Consider the following 26,496-nt stretch of genomic DNA (forward strand, 5'->3'; position numbering starts at 1 on the left):
ACCTGACCTGGGCGGACAGGCCCTTCTTTCAAAGGCTGGCCTGGTCCGTGCTGCTTTATTGCCCAGCTAATGACGGTGATTATGCTGACAGGTGCTGCCTGCCTCCTGTCTGCCCTCCCACCTGCTGAGAAGGGTTTCTGAGCGCCTGGGGGAGGCCTGGACCCCAAGATCTGCCAGGGCACCCACCACAGCTGACCCCCAACCCCCGGGCCACCTTTCACCTACTTCCTCCCTGGAGAAGGCTGGGCCAGCCCAGTCTTGATCCTTTGGGACTGCTGTGTGATCTCAGTCCACCTCTGGCCCTCTCTGAGCCGTACTGAGGGGGAAGTTAGGGGGTGGGTATGAAGGGGAGCTGATAGTGGTGGGTGGGGCATGTGCCCTCCTCCCCCAGAAGCACATTCACCTCTTCCCCAGCCAGGGCTGGACTAGGGGACCCAACCAGCGTCTAGAGGAAAGTGGTAGCACAGAATTCTCCTTGCAGATGAGGCTGGGGCTGCTCCTTAGAAACCCATTGCATTGTGGGTAAGCCTCTGAAGGAGTCCCACCATTCTGCATCTGGCCCATTCCCAAAGGTGTTGGTGGCGGGGGTGCGGGGAGCAGGGGAGCTATTGCCTGGGGCCTTGTCGGGGTCTCAGTGTGAGTCTGGGTGGGAGCCGTGATTTATGATGTGCTTCATAAATGAGGAATGCCAGCCTGGGGGGCTGGGGTGGGGGTGGAGCCATTCTCCTGACACTCCTCACTCCGCTGGCTGTCTGGCATGTCCTGTCAGGATCCCCTGTCCCCTGGGGACAGCCACGTTCTCCCTCCTGCAGCAGGTCCCTCCCCTCTGCACCTGCCCACCACCCTCGAACACCAGCTCCGGGAGTGCTGAGCGAAGGCCCAGACCAGAGAAAATCCAGAATTAAATTCTTTCTGGTTCTCTCTCTTTACAACTTGGCCCTAATTTATTGGGCATGAGAGTGATGGCAAATATCTTTTTTTTTTCTCCCACTGCAACAGGAAGGAAGTGGAGGAGACTTTTGGAAACTTCCATCCAGATACCACTGTCCGCAATGAGAGAGACTTAGGACTGATGCAAAGATAAACTTCCAGCCAGGAAGGGATGTCGGTCTCCCAGGGTGATGGGTGTGGTACCACCCTTCTCCATTCCCACATCTCACCTTGCCAGATAGAAAAAACTCGGAGTTCATGAAGGCAGGGAGGCAGGGGAGGCGTGGAGGTGAGGTGGGGAGGCAGAACGATCCAGAGTGTTGTCGGGTTCTGGACTCTGAAGGCTGTGCCCATTTTGAACCTGCTCCTGCGAGTCTCACCTGCATCCCTCTTGCTGCAGGCAGCCATTGTGGGTGAGGGTCTGTCTCTGTGGGCACTTAGCATGGGTCAGCCCGCCTCCCCTGGCCTGGCGCGACTGGTTTTTCTGGCTGGATGAAGGGTCGGTGAGGAATTGGCAGGGGCAGCGGGTTTTATGTAAATGCCCAGGGAGTGCTCTGGGAACCTGGAGGCCGGTTTTCCCAAAGACACGCAGGGACTGGCAGCTCCCAATTAGCCAGGCCGGGTGATGTCAGTGCTGCTTTCCTGGGTGGCTGCGCCCACTCCGATTGGCCTTGGCAAGGGTTCCTGGCCATTACCTTCTCCCTAGGGTGGGAGGGGTGCCAAGGGGGCCACCATACAGGACACAGGCCAGGCCCCTTCCCGCCATAATCCCCAACCTAGGGCCTGAATCGGGGGGTGGACCGGCCCTGGAAAGCACTGTGAAAAACCATTCCAGACTCGACTAAAAAAAGCTTTAATGTGACTAATATTCGCACCCTTTCCCCAAACCAGAAAGGCTGGGAAAACACAGTATGCTGGGCAGGTCCCAGAGGCTATTGCCATGGCAACCGCTGGTAGGCCCTGCTACCCAGGCCACCCCAATCTTGAGCTTCAATAAATATAGTACAAAGGGGTCACGCACCAAGCTGGGGAAATCAAGACCTGGGGTGCCAGAGAGGGCATGTCGTACCATCTGTGAACTTACACGCATGTGCTGCTAAGCACGTATCCTTAGGATCATACACACACACACAAACCCCCTCTCAGACATCCTCATACAGACATGTACATACTATATACACATTGTCTTCAGACACACAGGACTGAGTGCACACACAGCCCCCAACAGGCACACACCAGGCTGTGTGCACATGTCCCTTCCTCTCCCTGTTTGGCTTGGAGCCTGGGTGTCTCCACCCGACTCAGGAGTAGGGACTGGTCGGGTCTTCCTGGTCTCGGCCAGACTATACCCTGGTCTAGGGGCCAGGCATGGTGGCGTTTGCCTGGCCAGACAAGCACTGGGAGGTGGTGTTGAGGTGGGCCCAGGAGGGGAAGGTGTGCAGGCTGAAGATGGGGTAGCTCCAGCTGTTGATGGCCAGCATGATGACCAGCACGCCGAGGATGTTGAGCAGGAATCCCGCTCGGGCCTGGTTTGCAGAGAGTCCGTGTGAGTGAGCCAGTGCTGAGCTGTGCCAGCACCCACCCCTTCGGTATCTGTAGGTGTCCAGGAGCTCTCACCAGCAAGATCATCCTTGGGAAGTCCTCCCTTGTGTCTAACCTGCAGCACTAAGCAATGCCTTTGCCTCTTGCCTTACTCCAGTGCTAACAGGGGAAGGAGAAGCTCCTCATGAGCTTCCAGGGTCCTGGGCCTTGTTCCCTCTGCGTTCATCTCCCTGGGTGTGGCTGCTTGGCACCTTTGAACCTTCCCTAAATTCCTCACCCCTGTCTCTGCCACCCACATGGCCTGGGCCTGGCAGGGCCTAAAGGTGCTCTAACTGGGGGTCATGTCCCAACCTCCCTGCTGTTTCCTAGCCCAGACAGCATCCACTCTGAACCCTGACAATATCAGGGGCTTTATACTACTTTGTAGTCAACCAAGATGGGAAGACAGAGCAGGGAGGAGTGCTGAGACATTTGGGGCCCCTGCCACTCACCATATCAGACACTTTGAGGCCTCCGAAAGAGAAGACGATGGCATTGGGCGGGGTGGCCACAGGCAGCATGAAGGCCAGGGAGGCGGCCAGGGTGCACGGGAGCATGACATAGAGAGGGTGGAGGCAGATGGCCTGGGCCTGGGGGGGACATCGGGGCAGAGTTGTTGGCCGTCCTCACCCCAGAGGGAGAGGTGTGGCCCCCCAATTCTCCTGCTTCTCACCCCAAACACACACTCTGGCCATGAACCCACCCCTTGTGCCAGAAGGCACTGGGTGACCTGGGAAGGGCCTCTTGACCTCTCTGGAGAGAATGACTGTGCAGCCCTGCCCTGCAGGACGTGGTGAGGGGAGGGGCCCATAAAATGGATCTCAAAGGGGCTCGGGGTATCATCAAAGGCTGCAGGAACGCGCCTGGGAGGAAGGGGCTGGGGACGCTCTTGGGAGCAATGTCACCCCATCACCTCAGGAATGACCAGAACAGGGGCTGGGCTGGGGAGGTGGGTGAGGCCACTGGCCTCATCAGGATACTCAAGGGGTGACGTCACCAGGGATGGGGTGAGTCAGGGGCCAGAGAGCTTTGGGCCCAAGTAGCTGGAGAGCCCAGGGAAGGGTAGTAGCTCAGAGGTCCTCTCCTCAAAATAAAAGGAGGTGCAGACAAGTCACTGTGACCCATACAGTGGACCCTGGGTGGCGGTGGGCAGGAGGTGTGCCTGCAGGGCTCGCTCACCATGGAGGCCAGGATGGGCATGAAGAGAGTGGTGGTGGCCACGTTGCTGGTGCACTCGGTGAAGGTGGCCACCAGGAGGCAGAGGATGAAGGTGATGGCGGGAGCAGGCAAATCCTGCAGTGGGGTCAGTTTCTGCCCCAGCCACGCTGACAGGCCCGATTCCTGCGGGCAGAAGAGGGTGGTGTGTGAGAGGCTGGGCTGCCTGGGCTCCTAGAGCCCCTGCTGAGGCTCAGGGAGGGTCCTCTTCCTGTCCACACCTCTCAAGATTTTTCAAAATCAAGAGCAGCTTGGGAGGGAAGACCCAGCTAGAACCAAGGGGCCATTTCTCCTGCTCTTGAAGAACAGAGTGTGGGGAGAAGGAGCAGATGAGAAGCTCAGAAAGGGGGTCAAAGGACGTTTTTGGGAAATGTGGGACTTGGCAGGAGTAGAGACTCCTCCCGACCTCTCTCAGGAGGTCCCTGGCCAACCTTAGCCTCGGTCTGCCCCCTCAAGCCCAGCGGCTCTCATGGCAGTCTCAGAGGAGGGAGGGCAGGGCAGGGTCCTGGTGGAGATGAGCAGAGAGACTGATGGGGGTGGGGTGGGGAGAGGGGGGAGGGGAGGCAGGGGAAGTCCATGGGGTCAGAAGAGCCCTGAGGTCTTGCACTGTCCATATCTGTAATGCCAGACTGTGAGCCCCAGTGTGGCTGGCTACCCAGCGCCCAGCACAGGGCTTGGCACAATTGGTGAATGCTTGATGGATGAACTAACTTCAGACCTAGGACTCCCTGGCACCAAAACCTGACCCTGGGGAACTGCCTCCTGTGTGTGCAGTGAGTGAATGGGCTTAGCGGGAACACTGGGGCCCAGGGGTGCAGGTTCCAGGATTCCCCTCTTGGGTGGAGGCCCTGGGAATGATTGATGCCCTAGTCCCAGAACCTGGCTGGGTGTGATCACAACGCCCCCTGGTGGCTACAGCAGGCTGACCCTTTTCAACCCAAAGCCTGCTACTCCCAGGTGCTAGTCATTGCACTCTCTGTCTGGAAGGGATGAGAGAGTGCAGTGCGGTGGGTGAGTGGTTACCGAGAACAGTGTCCACCCACCAGAGAAATCTGCCTCCCCTTGGCTTTGAGAACCCAACCCAGGAAAGATCCCTGTGGCTGGTGTTTCTTCCCCTTCTCTCAGAGGACACTCTAGCCTCTCTCTAGCAGGCAGCTGCAAAGACTCTGCCACCAGGGGGCTCCAGAGTGGGGATCAAGTCTCCCCTGTCAGGGACAGAAGCATGGCCCCTCTTTCCCTGACACAGGGTCTCCCTCAAACAGGCTGCAGAGGGGTCGGGGTCCTCACCTCACTGCCCCTGGCTAGGGCAAAGCCGCCTCCCAGCAGGATCATGATATTCCAGGGCATTTTCTCATTCACTGTCTTCCAGTTGAGAAGGGCAGGAGGGGCCTTCAGCTTCCCTGGTTTTTCTGCTCCGCGGGCACAGGAGGACGGGTCACCAACAGTCAACAGACCTTCCTCCCCTTCCCCCTGGGGTCTCCTGTATGGGTCCCTATCAGAGCTCGATGTGTGTGGGAGGGTCCCTGAGTCCTTGTGTCCTTGGCAAGTCACACCAGCCTCTCAGGGCTTTGTCTACTCCTGCCAAATACGGTCTAAATGCATTTCATGCCAGAAGGCAGGGGCTGCCCGGAGGCCCTTCCCTGCCCCAGTCCAGGGGCTTACCTGGATCCTGAGTCAGCCCTGGGATCTCGGAGGGCACGATGAACATAATTATGCTGATGAAGATGGCCACTGTCCCATCGGACACGATGCTATGGGTGGGGCAGGGAGGGCAGGCTTAGTAGCTCAGGGGTGCTCAGGGATGCAAGGTGGAGGAGGTGGTAGAGAGGGGCCCCTCTCACAGATGTGTCAACTCCTGGCAAGTGTCCCCTACCCTCCCTCCAGTGTTACCTCCTGCTCTTCTCTGGGGGCCCTGTTCCCCTCCCTCCTCCTTCAGCTAGGTGAGCCCCTAAAGTATTCCCCTCCCCACAGAATGCTTACCTTTTCCCTTTGTCATCGGGAAAAGCCAGGTTGCCCCAGCCGAGGAAAAAGCCTGGCTCCCGAGTAAACCAGAGCAGCACCAGGAGGACAAAGAGGAATGTGACAGTAATTTCTGCAAAGGTCATAGGGCCCAACTGCTTGTGCTCTTTCCTGATGACTTGGAAGGCCGCCTTCTCTTGCTCCTGCACCTGTCCCCCAAAGCCAAAGTTCTTCCGGAAGCTGCGGGCAGAGGGGCGGGGCAGCCCATGAGGGTCTCGCAGCAGGCATGGGAGCACGGGGCTCTGAGTGCGTGTGCTGTAGAGGCTGAGGCCTGCAGAGACCCTCAGAATTGCTACACCAAGGCCCTGGATCCGCTCAGTTTTCTGGGAGAGGAGCAGAAGACTTGGGGAGGGGGTCATGAGGCACAGAAAAGGTTGGGGCTGGGGGCCAGGTTTCCCCATGTTTGGCCTTGCTCCATCTGCCCCACTGCACCCCGTCCCTTCCAAGGTTCTCTTGAGCCAAGCCCTCCCCCGCCCAGAGTGAGGAGGACCTGGAGGCCCCGACCCCATGCCTCTGTCTGGCTCTGACTCCCTGCTCCCCACCTCCAACAGCCTTTCAGGAAATCCTCCCGTCCCTCTCCTGCCAGGTTCTGGGCATCCTCTGCCAGCCCGAGCCCCACCCAGATCGTCCCCAGAGGCCAAAAAAAAAAAGGCTTTAGCCCATTTCTGTATGCCACTTACTTAACTCATGTTGACCTTTAACTTTTCACTTGGGCAAAGCACAACTTCCGTGCTGCATGGTGAGTTCCTCAAGGGCAGAACACATGCTTCACTCATCTTTGAATCCCCCACAGTGCCTGGCGCTGTGCTGGGCCCGCTGACTACCATCTTGCCTTGTATGAGTCCCCAAGCTCAATCCATCCTCCTCTTACCTGCCCAAGCGATTTTTCTGAAGTGCAGCAACAATGCTTAAAAACTTTCCGTGGCTCCCCACTGCTCGGGCAGGAAGGGCAAATAACTCATAGCACAACACAACTCATATCCACTCTCATATCCTGTCTCTCAGCAGATGTGACTGATCAGTCCCAGACTCTATTCCTATGGAGAGCCAGCGAGGGCTCACGTGATTTTCAGCTCAGAACTCCAGTGACTACAAGTAATTGAGGGTTATTAGTTGGAATAAAATCTATTTACTACTCGGCCTCAAGGACAAGGTTCCAACTCTTTTTTTCCTTATGTATAGTTATACTATAGTTTTTTTAAAAAGATTTTATTTATTTATTTTTAGGCAGAGGGGAAGGGAGGGAGAAAGAGAGGGAGAGAAACATCTATGTGTGAGAGATACATCGATCAGTTGCCTCTCGCACATCCCCAGCTGGGGACCTGGCCCGCAACCCAGGCATGTGCCCTGACTGGGAATCAAACCTATGACCTTTTGGTTTGCAGGCCAGCACTTAATCCACGGAACCACACCATCCAGGGCAAGGTTCTAACTCTTTACATGCACAGGAAATCATCTGAAATCCTTCCCGTGCGTATTCCTTAGCTTTCTTTCCTGATACTCCTTTTTGTCCTTTTTTTAAAAAAAGATTTTATTTATTTTTTTAGAGAGAGGAGGAGGAAGGGAGAAAGAGAAAAACATCAATGTGCATGAGAAACATTGATTAGTTGCCTCTTGCACGCCCCCAGCTGGGGGCCTGGCCCGTAACCAAGGCATGTGTCCTGACCGGGAATTGAACTGGCGACCCTTGAGTTCACAGGCTGGTGCTCAACCCACTGAGCCACACCAGCCAGGACCTCCTTTTTGCTCTTTATGTTTCAGCCACACAGAACTAGAGTTATCCCTAACATGTCATGTTCTTTCTTGCCTCTGTGCCTTGGTACACGGTGTTCCCACTGCCTCGAACGCCTTTACCCTATTGTCTACCTGGCTGATTTCTAGTTTCACAAGATTCAGTTCCCGCATCCTCTCCTCCAGGGGCTCTGGAGCCCCCACACTCATGGGCTGTGCTCCTGCAGCACCTGGGCTTCCCGGTGTCATGGCCCCACCATGCTTTCACCCATCAGAGGGGGAGCTCCAAGGACAGGGACAGTGCCCAATGTCTTTCAGTGTCCTAGGTGCCCAGCACAGGGCCAGACATCCAGCAGAAGCACAGCAAAGGCTTTTGCAACTGACCACGCTCAGTGCGTTTTCCTTAAGCACCCGCCAAAGGACTGTGGAGTGCTGTGGAACAGGGCCTGGCCTGGGCAGCAGACCCGGTTTTCAATCACAGCACTAGTACACAAATCTGGCTGTGTACTGTTCCTTAAGCCCCAGTTTGCTCAACTGCTAACTGGGATAATAATACTCTTGGCCCAGTTATTACCTCAAACAGGGTGGGGGACTGAGGGGTGGCCAAGTGCACCGAGGGGCCTGGGGAAGGAGAGGCCTTCTCACTGGGATGGTGATTTTACCCTTTTCCACCATGGCTATCTGGGCACCCAACTGAAAGCTCCCGGGGGGTGGGGGCAGGGACCTGGGCCTCTCTCACCCATTCCACCACTTACTTGAACCCCAGGAAGAGGACCTGAAGCCACAGCCAGGCAAGCAGCAGCAAGATGATCATGGTGGGGAAGGCAAAGGCGAACCAGGAGGCAAAATTCACCACATTGTCATTCTGCGGGAAGAGCCTGAAGGAGGACGCAGGCTGCTATTGACATTGCTGGTGACCACCAGGCCCCACCTCCCCCAGCGGGAGTGCCTCAGTCACTCACTCGTTGACCTGGCCTTGCAGCACCAGGTTGGGTGTGGTGCCAGTCAGTGTGGCGATGCCCCCGATGCTGGCCGAGTAGCACACGCACAGGCTCATGCCCTGGGAAAAGCGGAGCTGTTCCTGGTCCCTCTGAGACTTTGACTTCAAAGGACCAGGTGGGACAGGGTGGACCTGCCCATTATCTGGGACCAAGAGAGAGCTCAGGTTGGGCAGTGCGTGTGGGGGTCAGCTCCGGGGATTGTGGCTGAGGCTCCGTGGCCGCTCGGGTGTAGGCAAGGCACCTTGTCAGCGAGCAGCCCAGACCTGGGCTGCTGGGGGCAGAGGCTGCCTCCAGGTCTGCAGGGCCCAGCACTCCCTGGGGCCTCAGGTTAGGATGGCCCCAGACACCATCTGGCCCAATCTCTCTTGAGAGAGGGAAACCAAGGCCTAGAAAAGGGCACAGGATCATCCAAAGCACACAGGAGGAACAGAGCCTGGAGCCCTGATGATCCACCCAGACTCCAGCTCTGCTTGCCGGGTGACCCAGCATCTTGGTTTTGCCAGGACTGAGGGGGTTCCCAGCACATGGGACTCTACGGTTTAAAACCAGGAAAATCCCGGGGAAACCAGAACAAGTTGGCCACAGCTCTTCTCGCCTCCCTCTTTCCCTAAAGGGTCCAAGATGACCACCCTTGGGAATGGATGTCTCCTCAGACCCTCCCCGAGAGCTGAAGGGCTGGGGCAAGGTCTGGCCTCATCTTTCTCACCAAGTTTGGTCGCTTCCTTCTGGAAACCTGCTTCCTGAAGTTCAAAGGTGGGGTTGTCCTTGCCCTCCTCGAGGTCCTGGCCCGCGGGGCTCTTGTGCAGCTGTTCCAGGACGGCGTGTGCGATGGGCACCATCATGGCCGTGGTGGCTGTGTTGCTGATCCACATGGACAGGAAGGCTGTGACCAGCATGAAGCCCAGCATCAGCCTAGGGACGGACAGTCAGATTCACTGGTGTTCAAGTGTCCCTTCAGGCATTGGATACCCTGAATGCCACCGGCCCTGGGTTCTCCTGTCCTGGTTTGTGGGAACTCACAGAGCGGGCCGCACCCCGACGATGAGGAGCACTCGGAGGGCGATGCGTTTGTGCAGGTTCCAATGCTCGACCGCAATGGCCACCATCAGCCCGCCGATGAATAGGATATTGGTGTCCTTAAGGTACACGAGGCAGACCTGGTAGGCAGGGACAGCTGAGAGGCAGGAAGACCCTGGGGCCTCCTACTGGGCCCCTGGGCTTACGGGGTACAGCCCCGACATTCCCACAGACTCAGGTCGGTCTCTGGGCTCTTGGAACCAAATGGAAACGATCTTTGGATTGCCCGTTATTCAGCATTAACCAGGTTCCTCTCTTCCTGCCAAACTCATCCTTCCTCTCCTCAGGAGTGACTGGGAGGGAATCCAGCCTGATCCCACTCCTGTTTACAGCCATGGACTGGGAGATGATAATTTAGTGCTGTTTCTAGAAACTGGAGCCGTGGTTCTTCCAACTGACTAAACATGAAATGCTTAGGACCTGGCCCAGATCTGCTGAATCAGAAACTCTGGGGTGGGCCAAGCAATCTGTGTTTTAACCGGCTGTCCTGTTTAAGAACACTCAAGTTTAAGAGCCACTGACCTGGAGGAATCAAGCTCTTTGGTGGGATTTCCTGTGACCGGGCCTTTCCAACTCCCTGGCTCAACTCTAATCACTCCCACTTTGAATCAGCTGGCGACACCAGCCTTGCACTCGGTGCTTCTAGCATGTCCTCCCCCTTTGTGTTCTAGCTGACTCCTCCCTCAGTGCTCTCTGACCTGCCAAGCAGGGGCAGGGACCCCTCTTCTGTGTGGCCTGCTTCTGAGGGTCTTCCTGGATTCCCAGCATGTGGGAGTAGACCCCTCCTTCCCCAGAGCCTTTCCACATGTGGGCAGGTGGTGGGGGAGGGTGGCTCACCTCGGAAGCATCCATTATGCCCATCATGGGGAACAGGACGATGGGCAAGAGGGCAGTGACAGCCAGCGGCAGAGCCTCCGTGCTCCAGAAGAGTGCCATGAGGATGATGGAGTAGCCACAGTAGACTTTCTGAGGGCAGGAGGAGAGCAACAGAGCTTTTGGAGGGGACAGGCCTGTATCCCAGAGTTGTCACTTCCTTTCCCCAGAGAAAACAGGCCATTGATGACAGTGTGGAGAGAGCCTATGAATCCCACAGTCACTGATCTTTGAGTCCCTGGTTCCATTTCAAAATGGAAATGAAAAACAAAGCAAGGCACCCCCCACTTTGTCTTTGACTTTGGGGAGCCCAGATGTTATGATCCAGCCCCACAGAAGGGGCTAGAGAGTCTGGAGTTGGCTGTTAGGCCCCACCCAGCCCAAGGAGACTGCAGAGGGCTGAGGGGAGGGGCCCTCGATGAGATGGGGGCTGCCAGGCTGGTGCCTGGGCAACGTGGCCCCTGGCTGGTACTCTGGCTTCCCTGGCTTTCTGAGAGCCCGTAGAATGTATTTATTTGTGTAATGATTTAATTAGCGTTTGGTCCCTCTGCTATGAGGTAAGCTCCGTGAGGACAGTCAGTTTTGTGGCATCTGGATCCTCAGAGCTCAAGACTCAGCAGGCTTCAGGGCAAAGCTTTCCTGCATGAAGGGATCACTCCGTTTTGGGAATGGCGGAAAAGCCTTTGGGAATCCCCGCTGGGAATGGCGGGAAAACCGTGCCAGGGTTATCAGCCAAAAGGAAGCCTGGGTGGGGTGGAGACTGGTGCCTATATCCTCACCTCCTCAGGAGCACCTGCCAATTCTTTGCCAAAAGAAGGCACTGCACGCTGGGACAGTGGGCCTGGGGGGCCCCTCGTCTCTTACCTGTCTCAGCTGCCCTGCCCTCTTTGTTTCCCTCCCACCCTTGCTACAGGCTGGGCTCACCCTTCAGTATCGCAACCCCTTAGTACCCTGAAGCTTGGGGTGGGTCCCCGGGGGTGGCCTGGGGGAAGAAGAAGCTGCTGTTTCTGGAGCAATTCTTAGGAGCTTGTTTTTTCGTTGTTACAGAAACTCAAACAGCCATTAAGGTGGGCATGGTGGTCCCCTTGGAGATGAGCTTGAGAGGGTAAGTGGCTTGCTCGAGGCCACAGAACTAGGGAGCGGCGGAGGCAGCAAGGGACCCGGGAAAGGTGTCTGACTGCACAGCCCCGGGAGGTTTCTCCCCACCCTGTAGTGCTGACTGGAGGTCCTGGGGCGGTGCTGCGCACAGCCCTGCCGGAGAGCCAGGTCTGGCCGATCCCTGGCTGGCTCTCTTTCCAACAAACTCTACCACCTCTCCTCACCCCAAACTTGAACTCCTGGGCTCCAGGGGTGGGGCCACCTTGACCCTTGACCAGAGAGCCACCCCTACTCCTCCCGCAGCAGGAGGCTGATTCTGCTGAGGCTGCTGTTTCCTCAACCACTTTTTCACCTGCAAAGACTGAACCACCAGTTACTCATCCTCCCCTGGGGCTAAGGGCAGGCCGGCCCCTGTGGACCCTGGCGGCTCCCCAAGAAGGGGGGCCGGGGAGACCGTCACTGTGCTGAACCAAGAAGAAAACTCTGCTGATCACCACACAGAAGGGCCCCAGGCCTGCCTCGTGCCAAGCAGCGTGCTCTCCGTGCTGCGCTTCAGAGGTGTTTCAGTCGCATGTAGCTGCTCTCTGAGGTGATGACGGTTGTTCTCATTTCACAGGCACGAAACCAGTGTGCAGATACATTGAGTAAATGTCTCAAAGTCACACAAGCAAGTGGAGAAAACAGGCCACAGGTTTTGAGCTTTGATCATGCCTTCTCGATCATACCTTCTACCCTGAGCTCGATCCCTTGCATTTGAGGGGTGGCCCCCAGCTTTAGGCTCACTGCAGCTACTGGGGTGTAGAGGGCACGGAATCCAAAGAGAACTGTCCACCGTGGGCCCTGGCACTTCCTGTTACCCAACTCTACGCAAGTCCTTTCACTTCCCAGACCCCATTTCCACACTCCAAAGGGGGCTGTTAGTCGTTCAACCGGCCCCTGCGAGCTCTGGCGTGTTCAGTCTGAGGCTCCTTCACCAGCATTACAACTTCTCTGTGCCCCTCTGTGTCTGTCTACCTGTCTCTGGGTCAAAGCCCGAAACTGGTTTCACAGTTCCATCCAGGAGCCTTCCCTGGCCCTGGTGGCTCAGGCCCCGTGTCCCTGTCCCACCTTCCTGGGAGTCTGTGCAGCTGTGGTAAAACTTGCTGACCTGTTCTTCCTGGTTCATGGGGTTCTTAACTGGGCATGGAATTCCAAAAATCTGTGAAGTCCAGTGGGGAAACTCTTACTTTTTTGCTAACATCTACCTAAGGTTATGAACATAGACAACAAAACTATTAATGGTACTGTGGGTGATTTCCTCGCGGGATTGACTGCGGCTGTTAGCTGTTAGATGCCTACACAGGTCAGTTGCTACAGTTATCTAAGGATGTATCTCGAAGTAGTGTTTCCATTTATCACCATTTGGAAATCACGGTGGTCACTACACCGACACCAGATCTTATTCAATGCATTCCTGAAGAAGCACCTGTGTCTGAATAGCAATTCATTGTTTCATGTTTTTATAGCTGAATTTCAAAATAATCAGTTTCCTTTGGTATCCTATGCATTTTATCTTGTGCCTTTCAAAGCAGTGTTCCGAGAAGGGCCACAGCCTTCCCCAGACAGCCGAAGGTGGCTGCGGCTCAGAGGTGGGTCAGAGCTCCCGGGAGGAGGGAAGGAAACGCTCACCCGGCACCAACCGCTGTGGCCTCCCTGAATCACTCTGGGAATTTCCTAAACTTCCAGGCCCGCCCCTACCTGGGAGGGAGAAGGGAACTCTCTAGAAGCCCCTGGGCAACGCAGAGGTGAGCTGGCACGGAGAGTTCCGGGGTCAGGCAGAGGTTCCCTCTCAGCTCATTCCCCGCATCTCATCTCTGTGCCACAGCGGGTCTCAGTACTCGAATTGGGAGGTGCGGAAACTGAGACTCAGGGAGGCTGGCATTGCCTTGCTGACATTTATTGGTTGAACCTTAGAGGGCCTGGGTTTGAGGTTGGGGAGCTGTTTGTGTTCTGAGTCAGGTGCCAGCCCCTTGGGCATCCCAAAGAGAGATCCCTGGGGAATCTTTTCCCTTGGCCTCACATGTGTCTGATGTCAATCAATACCTGCATCCATAGAAGTGGGAACTTGGTCATCAAACCTGTTCATCAGACACTCATTCAACAAATACGCTCCCGCTCCGGGTCTCCAGTCCTGCCAGTCCTTTGCCTCAGATGCTCCCATTTACTTCTCCCAGCTCGGGGCCACTAGCCTGGTCCAAGCCGCAGCATCTGTCTCCGAGATTCCTGCAATGGGCATTCAATCCGCAGAGCCACACCAGCCTGGGCTCTCTCAGCCTGTTTTTCTGGATAAGCAACACTGAGCATTTTCAGCTGTACAGGTATTTATCTCCCTGATGAGGTTTCTTTATCAACAAATGAGATAAGAGAAACACCCACTTTACCGGGTTGTTAATAAGGATAAGGGATGTGAACAAGTAGCTGAAAACTATAAAGGACTGCAGGTGGCAGCCAGCAGGTGGCAGCACTAGTGTTGGGACAGAAATGTTGTCCTGGGCCACTGGAGAACTAGGGTGAATGCAAGAGGTAGGAATGAAGATGTAGGTGCCAGGAAATTCAGGGAAGACTCTGGACCCTGGGTGTGGGCAAGGTGTGGGATCTGCGGGCACTGCGGCCTTTACCCGTTACGGGTACAGAGCAGCCTGTGGCTGTTGGGAAGCAGCAAATATGCCCACAGTCTTGGAGGGGGGCACAACTTATTTCCCCTGGTCATTGAAGGTTAACCCAGGGGTGGGGATGGGCTGGCACATAGAGGGCTGTTCCCACTGGTCCCTCAGCCCCTGGCAACTAGGGATGCTGCTGGCAGTAAGCACTTCTGGGTCCGAGGAGTGAGGCCAGGCATTGGTTGGCAGACTGCCAAGCACTACTGCAAAGGAAAGACAGAGAGTGGGGTCACAAAGGAGAAGGGGCCCCTTCCCTGAGCCTCCCTCCTTCTGGGCTGAGGGAGGCTTGCAGAGAGGACACGCTGCGGGGGCATGAGGGAGGATGAATGGGGTGCAGCAGGAGGGAAGAGGTGTTGGGTGAGGGAATAAGCACAGCAGGAACAGAATGAGGCATAAACAATTCAGGTGCGTTCTCGGAGGGGTGTGATGCTCGGAAAGAGCCCTGTGTGCCCCGAGAAGGATCTAGGACTTTATCCAGAGACAGGGATGGAGATGGGAGGCCCTTGAAGGGTTTTAAGCAGAGAGAATGGTATGGTTAGGTTGGTGTTTCTATTGAAAGATTACACTGATGCTATCATATGTGATTTTTAAAAATACATTTGCAAGTACACACACACACACAGACACACCAGGTCTGTTTGATAAAAGTCCAGCCCAGTCATTTCGAATGTAACAACAGAATGGCACACGTACTCATTCAATGGCATCTACAGCCCCCACTGACTAGTACAGTGAAGTCGTCATTGTTCACACCTGTACATTCCAGTCCATTCTCCTTGGCTGCCGGGTTACATCGATGTTGCGCAAATCATTCTCATTACATTAACAATGGCTCGGCTTTTTCTGGACAGACCTTGTATATACATATATATTTTAAATGTTTGATTCAGGGGTTCCAATCCTTTTTTGGCACCAGGATACTCTTGGCAGCCTGATGAAGACTTCCAACCCCTTAGAAAATATATTTTTTAAATGCATTAAATAAAATACATAGGATTACAAAGGAAACCAATTGTATTGAAATACAGTGATTAAAATATGAAAAAATGGGTAAGAAAGTGATATATGTAACTCTTAATTAATAGACTTTCACCGGCTACCAGCTACTGTAATTTCAAAGTCACAAGGAACATAAACAATATATTTCAAGGTACCAGCAACAGCTCTAACGTGTTATAAAAATATTTGTGATTTTTATTGGTGGCAAAGTCAAAGCTATCGTTATACCATTGTGATTTGTAATCTACATTCATAACAGAAGGAAATGGTAAATTTTCACTAGAGGTTATTTGCAATAAAATGTATTTTTTTCCATCCAAGTCCATCGCCCTCCTGAATTGTCCCCACAGATCCCCAAGGGTGCGGAGTCCCTGCTCTGGAGGACAGACACCATGCTGGTCACTGAGACTGCCCTTAGGCAGGGCACTGGGGCAGAGTGCAGGAGGGGGGGGACCTCTCCATGTCACTTTTTTGTGCTTTGAAGTTTATATAACATTCATGTGTCACCTAAAAAAATAAATCACATAAGGATGGAAATAAGGAGTTACACCTGCTGTCGAGTGGCAGCTGGATCCGAAGACACAGGACGAGAGGTTGCGGGGCCCCAGGAGGAGGGGCTGGGTGTCCAGCGGGGAGGTGGCAGAGGCTCAGAGCAGGTCATGGCAGTGGAGATGGGGAAAGAAGACAGACTCCAGAGACGGCAGGAGTTGGAAGACAGAGGGTCTGGGTGGTGGCTGATGAGCTGAGTAGGAGGAATGGGGGTAAGGAAACTCCCAGGGGCCTGTCCTGGGTGTCTGCATGGCAGTGACCACGAGGGGAGAAGCCAGGCTGAAGAGACTCGGGGAAGGAGGCACAGGGTGGGTAGGGGTGTGTGGTAGCCTTTCTAGTACTATTAGGCTCATGGCAAATGCTCACTACCTTTGAGAGACTGAATATACAAAGGGAACAATGGCCAGTCCATGGATTAAAATACTAATTCTGCAGCAACCAGCCTGGGCAGCCTCTCTGACGGTTGGCCGCAAACAGTCAGGACTGGCCCAAGGACCACCAGCTTCCCTCATGGTACCCCCTACTCTCTATCCCCACTTTCAGCTCAGCGCCAACCAGTGGAAGTCAAATATGCTCCCTCAACAAATTACACTGGATGTTCTGCTTCTAGTTAGCAACCTCCCATCCCAATGCCTCCAGCGTCCCCCTGCCAACAGACTCTCATCAGGGAGCACCTGAAGCCTTCCCTTTTCCACTCTGAAGTGTCTCCAGCCCCTGCCTGCCTGCCTGCCTGCCTGCCTTTGAGACTCTGCCTAAAACAAGTCATGGTGGCTGACTCCCTTCCTATTCTTTGCCTGATCTCATTTGTGTTATTTGTTTTATTTCTGCACCTTAATGTTTATGAATTTGTTGCATCATCTTCTGCTCTAAGAGGCCAAAGGAAAACAATGGGTTTCTGAGTGTCAGAGAAAACAATAGTGGAAGAGAGAATCCTGACCTCACAGTCTGAACTGGAGCCAGGCCTGCCTGTGTCCACTAAAGAGCAAAACAGCTGTGACGACGAGTGAAGCATTCCCACGTTCCTCTGTGCGTTTGAGCCCCATAACAGCCCTGGGCATCACTGCTGGATTGTATCCAGGAAACTGTGCTCTTGAAGATTCTACTATGGTTTCCCTTTCTGACCTTCACCTGGCAGGTGCTAAGAAACATGGACAGAATTTGGTAATCCTGGGACAAAGTTCAAGTTGGGAAACCTTCTTTCCCTAGTCCAGGGATTCCCCTGGCCCTGGAGGTTGGCTCCTTCTCCTAATCCTACTCCCATGTGCCCAAGAGGCCAGAAGGTTTGCCTCCACTTAGTCCCAGTGCTGCTCGGGGTCACACTTAGGGACCACGCCTCACCATTCTGGTGGGGATGACCAGATACCCTTCGCCTTCCTGTTTTATAGGTGGAATCCCTGGGGCCTACAATGGCTCATTTGAACAAAAGTCATCTGTGGAATGGAAGTCAGGCATCTCCACAGTGCCTGAGGCTAGTCGTATTTGCCAGGGGCAAGGACTTCAGACAAGAGGCCGAGGGCAGAAGGAGTCCTTGCCTATTGAGCCCTGAGTGCCGGATACTGCACATGTTTAGGTTATCTGATTCCATCTGGACCACAGCCCCTGAAGCGTGAGAGGCTTGATAAGGTCACGTAGCTGCACACGCCACAGAGTGGATTTTGACCCACATCTCTCTCGCTCCCAAATCCCTGTTTTGTTCCCTGGACTCTGCCTTCTCAGCCAAGAGCCAGAAAATCCCTAAAGGTAGAGGTGGGTCCCCGAACTGAGGTCCAAATTCCTCATATGGACAGTCTTCACGCCCACAGTGAATCATCTTGAGTCCTGAGTCCATCTCTGGGGTGCGGCGACAGCTTGCAGTAAGGGTATTCTAGTCACACAGATTTCTGAGTGTGTGCGCACGCACACGTTCGTTTCTTAGGAGTACAGGTGATCCAGATTAAGGAATTCCACCTTCTGTTCTCACTGTAAATACAATATAGATTTTGGCTAAGCTCTGTCCTGGCAGACATTGTGCCACTGAGAGACTGTTTTTAGGTCCCCTTGGGTCTTGGGAGAAATGTGTGGTTTTGATTCTAACTTACTAGCTGACTGACACCTGAGCAAGTATTTACCCCGACACGGGCCCTCAGCGCAAAACCCTCACTCCTCCCCCTGGGCTTACACGGCTGACATTGGCTGACCTCTTCCTGCCTGCTCGCTAAACTAAACTTACGCCGTGGTCTCCTCACTTCGGCCCCCGTGCCACTGTAGCCGTGTTCATTCCTCCGCCTTCTGAGCTCAGCCCTGGCCTCAGGCCTTTGCATTGCGTGTTCTGCTTGAACTTCTCTTTGCCGAGCTGTGCTTGGTTGGCTCTTACTTGCCATGCTGGTCCTCGGGCAAATATCAGCACCCAGGAGGCCTTCCTTGACCACTTCACCCAGAGCAGCCCCTCCCTAAGCCACAGACGCTGCTTGCTGTTTGGTTTTCATAGCATGGACAGTAACGCTTTTTGTGTATCTTTCCGCTTTCCCACCACATCCCCACCAACGCTCCCAAACAGTGCCTATCACACACTGTATGTCCCTTAAGAAGTGAGTGAATGGATGGGTGAATGAGAGTGAATGGATGTGAGGTTTCTGGCAGACGGATGGTATCTCTTCACTGTATGGTTGTAGGGCTCAGGGAGCAGTGAGAAGGCCTCAGGTCCACTCTCCCCCACCTGCTGGGACCGCCAGAAGATGACAGGCATTTTAAGGATTCTGTAGCTCTTCCTCCAGCCCCTGCACCTCTGCTCCTGCAGCCCCTTCACCTGGCCTTCCCTCTGCGGATGCCTCTGACTGTTGGAATCTCACTCAGCCTTCGAGGCTCAACTCAAATGCCACGTGCCCCGGATTCTCCCTTGACTCACTGGGAAGAATTTTCCCCTCCCCTGAGCTCCCACAGGCCTGTGGCTGTATGTCTGTGTACACACATGTTCCTCTACACTGAGAATGACTCGAGGGCAAGATGTCTGCACTCCGTTTCGGTAACCTGCAGCATAGAGCAGGCGCTCAACAACATCCCAGGCTGATGGGCAGTGGGAGGGTTGGCTGACAGCTGGGTGAACGCGGGGGTGGGTAGCTCAAGACCTGACTCTCAGCGGGGCCACCACCCTGCACCCCGGGACAGCCTCAGACCGAGACCCCCACATGAGGTTCCAGTCCAGACTTTTGTCTTTTATTAGCTGGGACTTCAGGCAAATTACTACTATGGGCCTAAATTTACATGTCTGTAAAGTGGTTTAGTGCTTTGAAGTGCTTGGCACCATGACTAGCATATCAAAAAATTCAAGCCCTGGCCAGGAAGCTCAGTTGGTTAGAGAGTTGTACTGATATCCCAAGGTCACGGGTTTGATCCCTGGTCAGGGCACATACTAGAACCAGTGAGTAAATAAATAAGTGGAACGAGAAATTGATGTTTCTCTCTCTGTCTCCCTCCCTCCCTCTCTCTCTCTGCACCCTCTTTACCTCTCCCATCCTCTCTCTCTTTAAAATCAATTAAAAAATAGAAAAAACTCAGTAAATGAATGTCAACATTATCATATGGACACAGGTTGGAGCCTACCCTGGAACTAATGGTCTCCTTCCCAGGGACCAGGGGCGTGGAAGCCAGCTCAGGAACTCACCACAGACAGCAGGGACTCAGCAGGAGTTCAGAACAAGGCTCTATTTGCCCACATTCCTTCCTCCCTCCTTCCCTCCTGTCCTTTTTCCCTCCCTCCTTCCTTCCCTCCCCTCCCTCCCTCCCTTCCACAGGTGTTTGCTGAGCATCCACTATGTGCCAGGCACTGTGGATTCTGCGTGGAAAAAGACAAAGTCCCTGTCCTCATGGAGCCTGCATACTAACATAGAAAGTCATCAAATAAATAGAAAATAAGCAGATACATTATTTCAGACAGTAAAGCCCTCTAAATAAAATCACGGGGTTTTGTAATAAAGAGTGACTGGTGGCCTTTCTAAGGTGAATTTAAGCTGACACCTAAGGAGTGAGGAGAAGGAAGCATCTGGGAGAAGAACATTCCAGGCAGGGAGAGGAGCAATTTGAGGAGCAGAGAGAAAGGTGGGGACAGTGGAGCAGAGTGGACAGGAGACAGGACACTGGGCGTGGAGACAAGGGGTCTGTGGGGGCGGAGCCCTGTGGACTCGTGGCCGCCCTCAGAGGTTTGGATTTTACCTGAAGTTTGGTGGGACGCCAGTGTGGGGTTTTGAGCAGGGTAGCGACATGATCTTACGTTTTGAAAAGACCAGGTGGCGGGGTGAAGGATGGTCTGGGGAGGGATGGGGGATAAGCGAGAAATGATGGAGGCCCAGACGAGAGCGGAGGCAGTGGAAAGTGATCCCATTCAGAGTATTTTGGGGATGTCGAGGCAACAGGACCTGCTGGTGCATGTGGAAATGACAGAAAGAGAGGAGTCAGGAATAGCTCCCACGCAGAGGGCTGACACATGTGGACGAGTAAGACTGCGGGAGGAGCCAGCTGGAGAAGATGGGCAACGAGGGCTGTGTTTTGGACGTGCACAAGTGTGTGCTGCCTAAAGAGGACACTCAGGTGGAAGAGTCTCGTGTTAGCTGGATAATGCAAGTTTAGAGGTTAGGGCTGGGCTTACAGCTTGGGGACTCATCAGCACAGAGACACTTATTTATTTACTTTTAATCCTCACTCTAGGATATGTCTATTGATTTTTCAGAGAGAGAGAGAGAGAGAGAGAGAGAGAGAGAGAGAGAGAGAGAGAGGTGTGAGAGAGAAACATCATTAGTTGCCTTCCACATGTGCCCAGACTGGGGATCAAAATGGCAACTTAGGTATGCACGCCAACTGGGGATTGAACCTGCAACCTTTCTGACATATGGGAGGACGCTCCGGCCAACTGAGCCACCAGGGAGAGATGTTTTTTTTTTTCTAAAGCAGGAGACAGCAAAAGATCACCAGGGGGAGAATAAATGAATAGGGAGGAGAAGCCAGGAAAAAGTTGAGAGGGGAGGAAAACCAGGAGAAGGTGTCACCGAAGCCGAAAAGAGGTAGGATTGCAAAGAAGGGGTGATGAGCTCTGACAGATGCTGCTGAGGGTCTGAGGTGCATGAGCGTGGACCAGAGGTTTGGTGACTGGGAAGCTGATGGGACTCAGAGAAGAGGCCCTGGCTGGGTAGGGTCCTGGAGACTGGGGTGGTCTCAGGAGAGGCGTGTGCAGTGCAGATGGTCTGGGAGGCCTCCGGTGAGAGGGGAGAGAATGGGGGCATACGTGGCGGGGATGTGGGGTCAAGAGGAGGGTTTGCTTGTGTTTTAAGACGGGAGATATTACAACACGTGTGTGTGCTATGGGAGAGATCAGGCAGAGAAGGGGAACTGGATGTAGGAGAGAGAGAAGGTAATTACAGGGTCAAAGCCCTGGAGAGGGGCTGGGAGCCAGTGTCCCAGCGGAGGGCCCGACAGAGGGGCTGACCTCCGTAGGTAGGGCTGGGGACAGGCCATCTGAGTCAGGGCAGGGGAGGTGTGTCTGTGGGCAGAAGCTGGGTGCAGCACAGGGAAGACGGAGGCTCCTGACGTGCTGCACCCCCACCAGGAGGCCTGGCGTCCAGTACTGACCCAGGTTTTCCTGTGTGACCTTGGGCAAGTTGCTGATTCTTTCTGGGCTGTGCTTCCTGGGGGTAAAATGAAAATCCCAGTCCCTGCTGGTCTCTTCTCTTGGGGCTAACACACTTGGCCCAGCCTGCCGCTGGCTTTGGCCTGAGACCAAGGCCATCTCAAAAGTCTGCCAAGCCTTGTCACCTAGCAAATGTCAGGGGCCGAGCGGCCGTGCCCCTTCACCTCCAGCCTCCCTCCCCCTTGGGACAGCATGAATGAAAAGCTTGCCTCAATTTCCCTATCTGTGACAAAAGGAGGAAATGGCTCAGTGGGCAGTTCTGGGGCTGTGGGGTGGGGCCAGGGCCACGGTCACGATTCTGCCAGCCTTGTGGAGGTAGTGTGCAGACAGAAGACAACACCGGCTTTGGAGCTGGACCACACCCCCAGCTCCGCCGCTTTCTCAGCCTGTGGCCTGCCCGAGGGAGATTTACTGTGAAGCTTGAGCTTCCAGGCCCTTGTCCAGAACAGACCTTTCCCCAAGCCCTGCACTAATTTTAGATTTGTAATTTTGTGTTCTTTTACTTTCAAGAGGACCCCCAAAGTGTATAATACCTGGGGTCAGGGGGCCGGAGACAGTGGCCCCGCCCCCTCCATCCAGGTGTCTGCGATGCCCACGGACAAGGTCCCACCTCCTCCTCAGCAGACAGCTTGTAGGGTCACAGGTGAGTACCTTCTCTTTCTCTTTATACTCTCTCTCTTTTTTTCTTTTGAGCGCGTTTATTTTTTTCTTTATTTTTATTGTTGACACTATTTGTTTACACTCTTAATGGCACAGACTGCCTGAGGCCAGGTTCACCCTATTCCCTTCTGTCCCCTCCTGCGGCTAGCCCTGCTCACCAGCCACTGAGCCGAGTCCGGGGCAGCTGGGCACAGAGGAGGCAGACAACCCCGTCTGCTTCCACCTGCACCTGTTTTGCTGTGACTGGCTTCCTAACTCCCAAAGCAGTAGGTTGCAAGTGCACCTGAACAGCTCACACTGGGCTCTTAGTCCTGGGCGACAAGCAAATGCCCCCCTTGCTCTGTTAACCCTCATCCCTCGGGAAGGCCAGCAGACTGTAGCCTCACTTCCAGGCTGGGAGAGATGAGTAAGTTAAGCTGGCCTTAAGGACCCCCAACCCTGGCCCAAACAGTCCGTCTCCTGCCCCGCTAGAGCTTCTCTGTGCCCAGAACCCCAAGTCCTTACCTTATCGGGGATGAGGATGGGCAGAGGCAGCAGGAGAATGGGCAGGATCACCACAATCAGGTAGAGGCGATAGGCCCAAAGGGGCTGACAGTAGGTGGCCATGGTGCGGACCCAGAAGGGGGCAGCTGGAGCTATGGTCTCTTCTGGACTCCAGGGGACTAAGGGCTGACTAAAGCAGGTAGGTGGCCAGGGCAGGCTTATATAAAGCTGGTGGAGCGTTAACCATTGACCCACCCTGGCAATTAGTGTTTTTGGAGTCCGGGGGTGAGAGTAAGGAGGAGGAGGGACTTGCAGGAAGTATAAAGATCAGGAAGACTTTGCAGAGAAAGGGAGGAGGGTGAGATCAAGGAGTAAAAGCTTCAGGCTCTTTCAAGAAGTTAAACACAGAATTAACTCCTTCTGTCCATGAAGGCTGTATAAGGGCTTTGGCTGGAGGAGCGGGAGAAGGAAGGGCACCTGGGAATCCCCACAGCTGGGCTCCAGAGGGCAACTCCCTGAGCTACCTCCCTAGCCCAGCCTTCACTCCCTCCTGTCATGCCCCCAACCAGGTTCCCTGAACTGTTTATACAGGGCCCTGGGTGGGGCAGCCTTGCCTGCTCGTAGTTTCCAGTCTAAGACTGTGGGAAGCCAAGGCCCGGAGCCCTCCTCTCCCTTCCCGGAACTTAGAAAACTGCAAAGCTACCAGTCCCGACTGTCTCTTACTAAAGTCGTGATGTCCATCCACGGACTTAACCTCTCAGAACAGCCGCTTCCTCATTCTGCTGCAATACCTTCCTATCGTGAGGCTCAAATTAGACAATTTATGGTAAATTGAGTTTTGATATGTGGTAGGTATGCAATAAAATTTAAGGGTTTATTTTTAGGTTTTTTCCTGAACTGCCATGGGGGACCAGCAAAGGTTGTCTCATATTTTGGAAATAATCTCTCCTTTTACTCATTATCCATCCATCCATCCATCCATCCACCAAACAAGTATTTGGCACTGATTATGTATTGAGCCCCATTCAGTGCTAAAATACTGCTGACAATAGTTAACATTTGTTCAGCATTTGGTACAAGCTGTTTAGTGTGCTATTGCATTTACTTGGTGCAACCCATACCATGAGTTAGCTATTGCTATTCCATTTTATAAGTGGGGAAACTGAGGCCCCAGAACACAGAGACAGGACCCAGAATTTAAACACAGTCGGGTGACCTTTAACATTAGGGACATGTTCTGAGAAATGCACTGTTAGGCGATGTTGTCGTTGTGCGAACATCGTGCAGCGCACTTACACAAAACAGGGTGGCCCAGCCTAACACGCCCAGGTTCTATGGACCACTGGTAACGCCGAGGCTGCAAACCTGGACAGGACCTTCCTGCACCGACTACTGTAGGCAATTGTAGCGCTTGTGCGCTGACGGTGCTCTGAATGGCTACGGCATTGCTGGGAGACGGGAATTTTTCAGCTCCATTGTAATCTGCGGGATCACTGTTGTGTGTGTGGTCTGTCGTGGCTGCGAACATCACTAAGCAGCATGTGACTGTGTGCTTTGTGCATGCCCTGGGGAGGTCCAAACCAGCACGGGAGCTCCAGGTGAGAGGAGAGTACTAGGAATGCGGAGCCAGGGCTCCGGACAGTCTAAGTTAAAACTTGAAAACTGAGCCTTATCTGGCCACAAGGCAATGGAGGAAGGATCACAAGTAGGTGGAAGAGTGAAACGAGGCCTGGAGAATGGATGGCGTGTGTGTGCACACGCGTGTAAGTGTTGGAGGTGCCGGTTGTGGGCTGGAAGGAATTGCCCGCCGTCTGTCTAGCCAGAGCCTCTGTCTCTTGGTGCCCTCACCCCTCCCCACCCCATACTGCACCCAATAGAAACTCAATCCATATTTCTGTTGATTATTAGAGTGTGATTATCTGCACGTGCCAAGATAAGCAGACAGAGCACCACCAGAGAGAATGTTTCAGGAAGTAGACACAGCCCGGGGGGAAACGTGGAAGCGGGGTGAACTTTAGAGAACAGAAGCTTCTGTGTGGTTGAAACACGGGTCCATGCAGGGCAGGACCGAGAGCCCACAACCACATTTCCAGGGTGTACAATGGCGTGCATGACCGGGGCTGTCATGCCTGTGAGATCCTCTGGGAGCCCCTGAGGGCTGTGTGAAGGAGACACACAGTGCCTTCTGCAGGGTGTGCAGAGAACTGTGGCTAGATCCTGGTGGCAGGACTCCTGGCACCAAGCTGGGTGGAAGGCTACCGCAAGACAGGACAGACTGGCCACAGCCACGCCTCTGCACAGACTGTGGCTTACTCCACTCCCACAAAGCCAACTTGCCACCTGCTCAGGGCCAGGAGAGGAAGAGTCAGGGAGCACAGGGATAAACAAAGGGCTTCACATAGCCAGGACAATACCCCAGCTCTGTTTCACCTTGGAGGAGGCCTCTCCCTTGGCCCCAGGCTCTGCAGAAGCGACAGGGGAAACTTGGCGGGGCCTCCCCTGGAGGAACAACATCCACTACATGTGTAATCGGCATCCCTGGTGAGCCACTCTACACCAGCACTGTGATGCAGGCTCAGAGCAGTGAAGTTACTTGCTCAGGGTCACACAGCTTGTGGGCAACACAGAAACCCCAGATTCACAGCCAAGACTGTCTATATTCTTTGCCTCGCCTTCCATGCCCTGGCCCCCCGTGATGGCAAAACTCAGTGTTTCCAAATTAGATGGCTGTTCTTTTCCTGAAACACCAACCCCCATCCTGGCTTTGCATTTACAAGCCCATATCCTCTTGGGACCCTTGCTGACCTTCTTTTGAGGACCAGCGTTGGGGCACTATCGCATCCCAGCAGCCAGGCCCCATCGGTGGTGAATGCATATCAGAAGCAGTGTCCCGAGGCCGGTGGGAAGTCTCCCGCCGTCACTCGCAGCACAGGGCTGTTCCCTTGCCAGGCAGTCTCTGCCAGACTTTACTCCGTTTCCCAGTCGGACCCACCTTCTTATTTTTCAATTAGCCCTGAAAGTAACTGTCCTTTTAGTCACAGCTCGTAAAGGACAGTGGACAACTGTGGCAGGTGCTGGGGTTGTCCTTTCATTTTTCTTGGGGTCCCTCCTGTGACAGGTGCCTGCACTATCTCAGGGAGGAGTCCTTTCAGAAAACACCTATCCTGCACTTTGATCGTTGATCCTCCAGGAGAGGGCTACCCGAGAACAGCTGAGGGAGTCCTAGGGAGAGCAGAGGTGGTCCCCAGCTCACAAGAACCTGCTTATCTTCTGAAGCAGGTGGCAGATAAACTGGAGATAGAGCTGGGGCTGAGGCCTGAAGGTAGTTCTTAGAAAGTTCAGAGCTGGACACATGGAGCAGGCCTAGGCAGAGACCCCTGAGGCAACCGGGGTTGAGCAGGCTGGGCCTGGGGCCCACAGGGCCAGGGCCCAAGTGGTCTTGAAAAGACAAGGATGGCTGTACTTGGCAGGGAGCACCAGGAGTGATCTGTGAGACTGAAACCTGAGGCTGTCCAGCCTAGAGGAGAGAAGACAGGGTAGGGATGGCTATCAAATCCTGGCTGAAGAAGAGGACAAGAATACTCTCAGGCACAGAGAGAGGGCCAAAGATGGAGGGCTGAGGAGGTGCCCTGGAGCTGTTGACAAGGACAGCTTCACCCCACTCCTCAGTGAAAGGTGATGTACTCCCCAGCACCGAAAGTGCCCCTCTGGAGTGGCTAGCTTGCCCAGAGACAGTGGGGAGCAGTGGACAGGACTCGCACGCACGGAGTGGGAAGCTCTGAGTCATCTTGCTCAGAGTTCTGAGAGTGCTGGAGGCAGAGCCTGACTCCGGGCTCCTCACTGTCCCACGTCTCACACTGCCTCTCCACCTGGGCCCCCTCATTCCGTCTGACACATTTTATAGCCACTCGGCACCTTGAAAGGT

General features: G+C 54.3%; 1 protein-coding gene across 1 annotated transcript; it reads right to left on the reverse strand.

Annotated features, from left to right (window-relative positions):
• Positions 1 to 1,767: 1,767 nt before the first annotated feature.
• Positions 1,768 to 22,756, reverse strand: SLC13A2 (solute carrier family 13 member 2). Its single transcript, XM_045836855.1, has 12 exons — positions 22,593 to 22,756; positions 10,392 to 10,520; positions 9,498 to 9,634; positions 9,184 to 9,389; positions 8,439 to 8,619; positions 8,232 to 8,354; positions 5,707 to 5,925; positions 5,389 to 5,477; positions 5,014 to 5,135; positions 3,691 to 3,852; positions 2,964 to 3,101; positions 1,768 to 2,456 (listed from the first exon to the last, which is right to left on the reverse strand). Exons 1-12 carry the CDS (start codon positions 22,692 to 22,694, stop codon positions 2,286 to 2,288), a joined length of 1,779 nt encoding a protein of 592 aa, XP_045692811.1. The 5' UTR covers positions 22,695 to 22,756; the 3' UTR covers positions 1,768 to 2,285.
• Between the last annotated feature and the right edge of the window lie 3,740 nt (positions 22,757 to 26,496).

This window comes from Phyllostomus hastatus, unplaced genomic scaffold (assembly GCF_019186645.2).
Source record: "Phyllostomus hastatus isolate PE091 unplaced genomic scaffold, TTU_PhHast_1.1 phas_contig_210, whole genome shotgun sequence".
Taxonomy (NCBI): Eukaryota; Metazoa; Chordata; class Mammalia; order Chiroptera; family Phyllostomidae; genus Phyllostomus; species Phyllostomus hastatus.

Excerpts from the sequence above, each read along its gene's own strand:
- SLC13A2 (XM_045836855.1), bottom strand. The coding sequence starts at position 22,694 with ATGGCCACCTACTGTCAGCCCCTTTGGGCCTATCGCCTCTACCTGATT. Across the intron at positions 10,521-22,592 it reads CCATCCTCATCCCCGATAAG|AAAGTCTACTGTGGCTACTC; the intron begins GTAAGGACTTGG and ends TCCTGCCCTCAG. Across the intron at positions 5,478-5,706 it reads CCCGATGACAAAGGGAAAAG|CATCGTGTCCGATGGGACAG; the intron begins GTAAGCATTCTG and ends CCCCACCCATAG.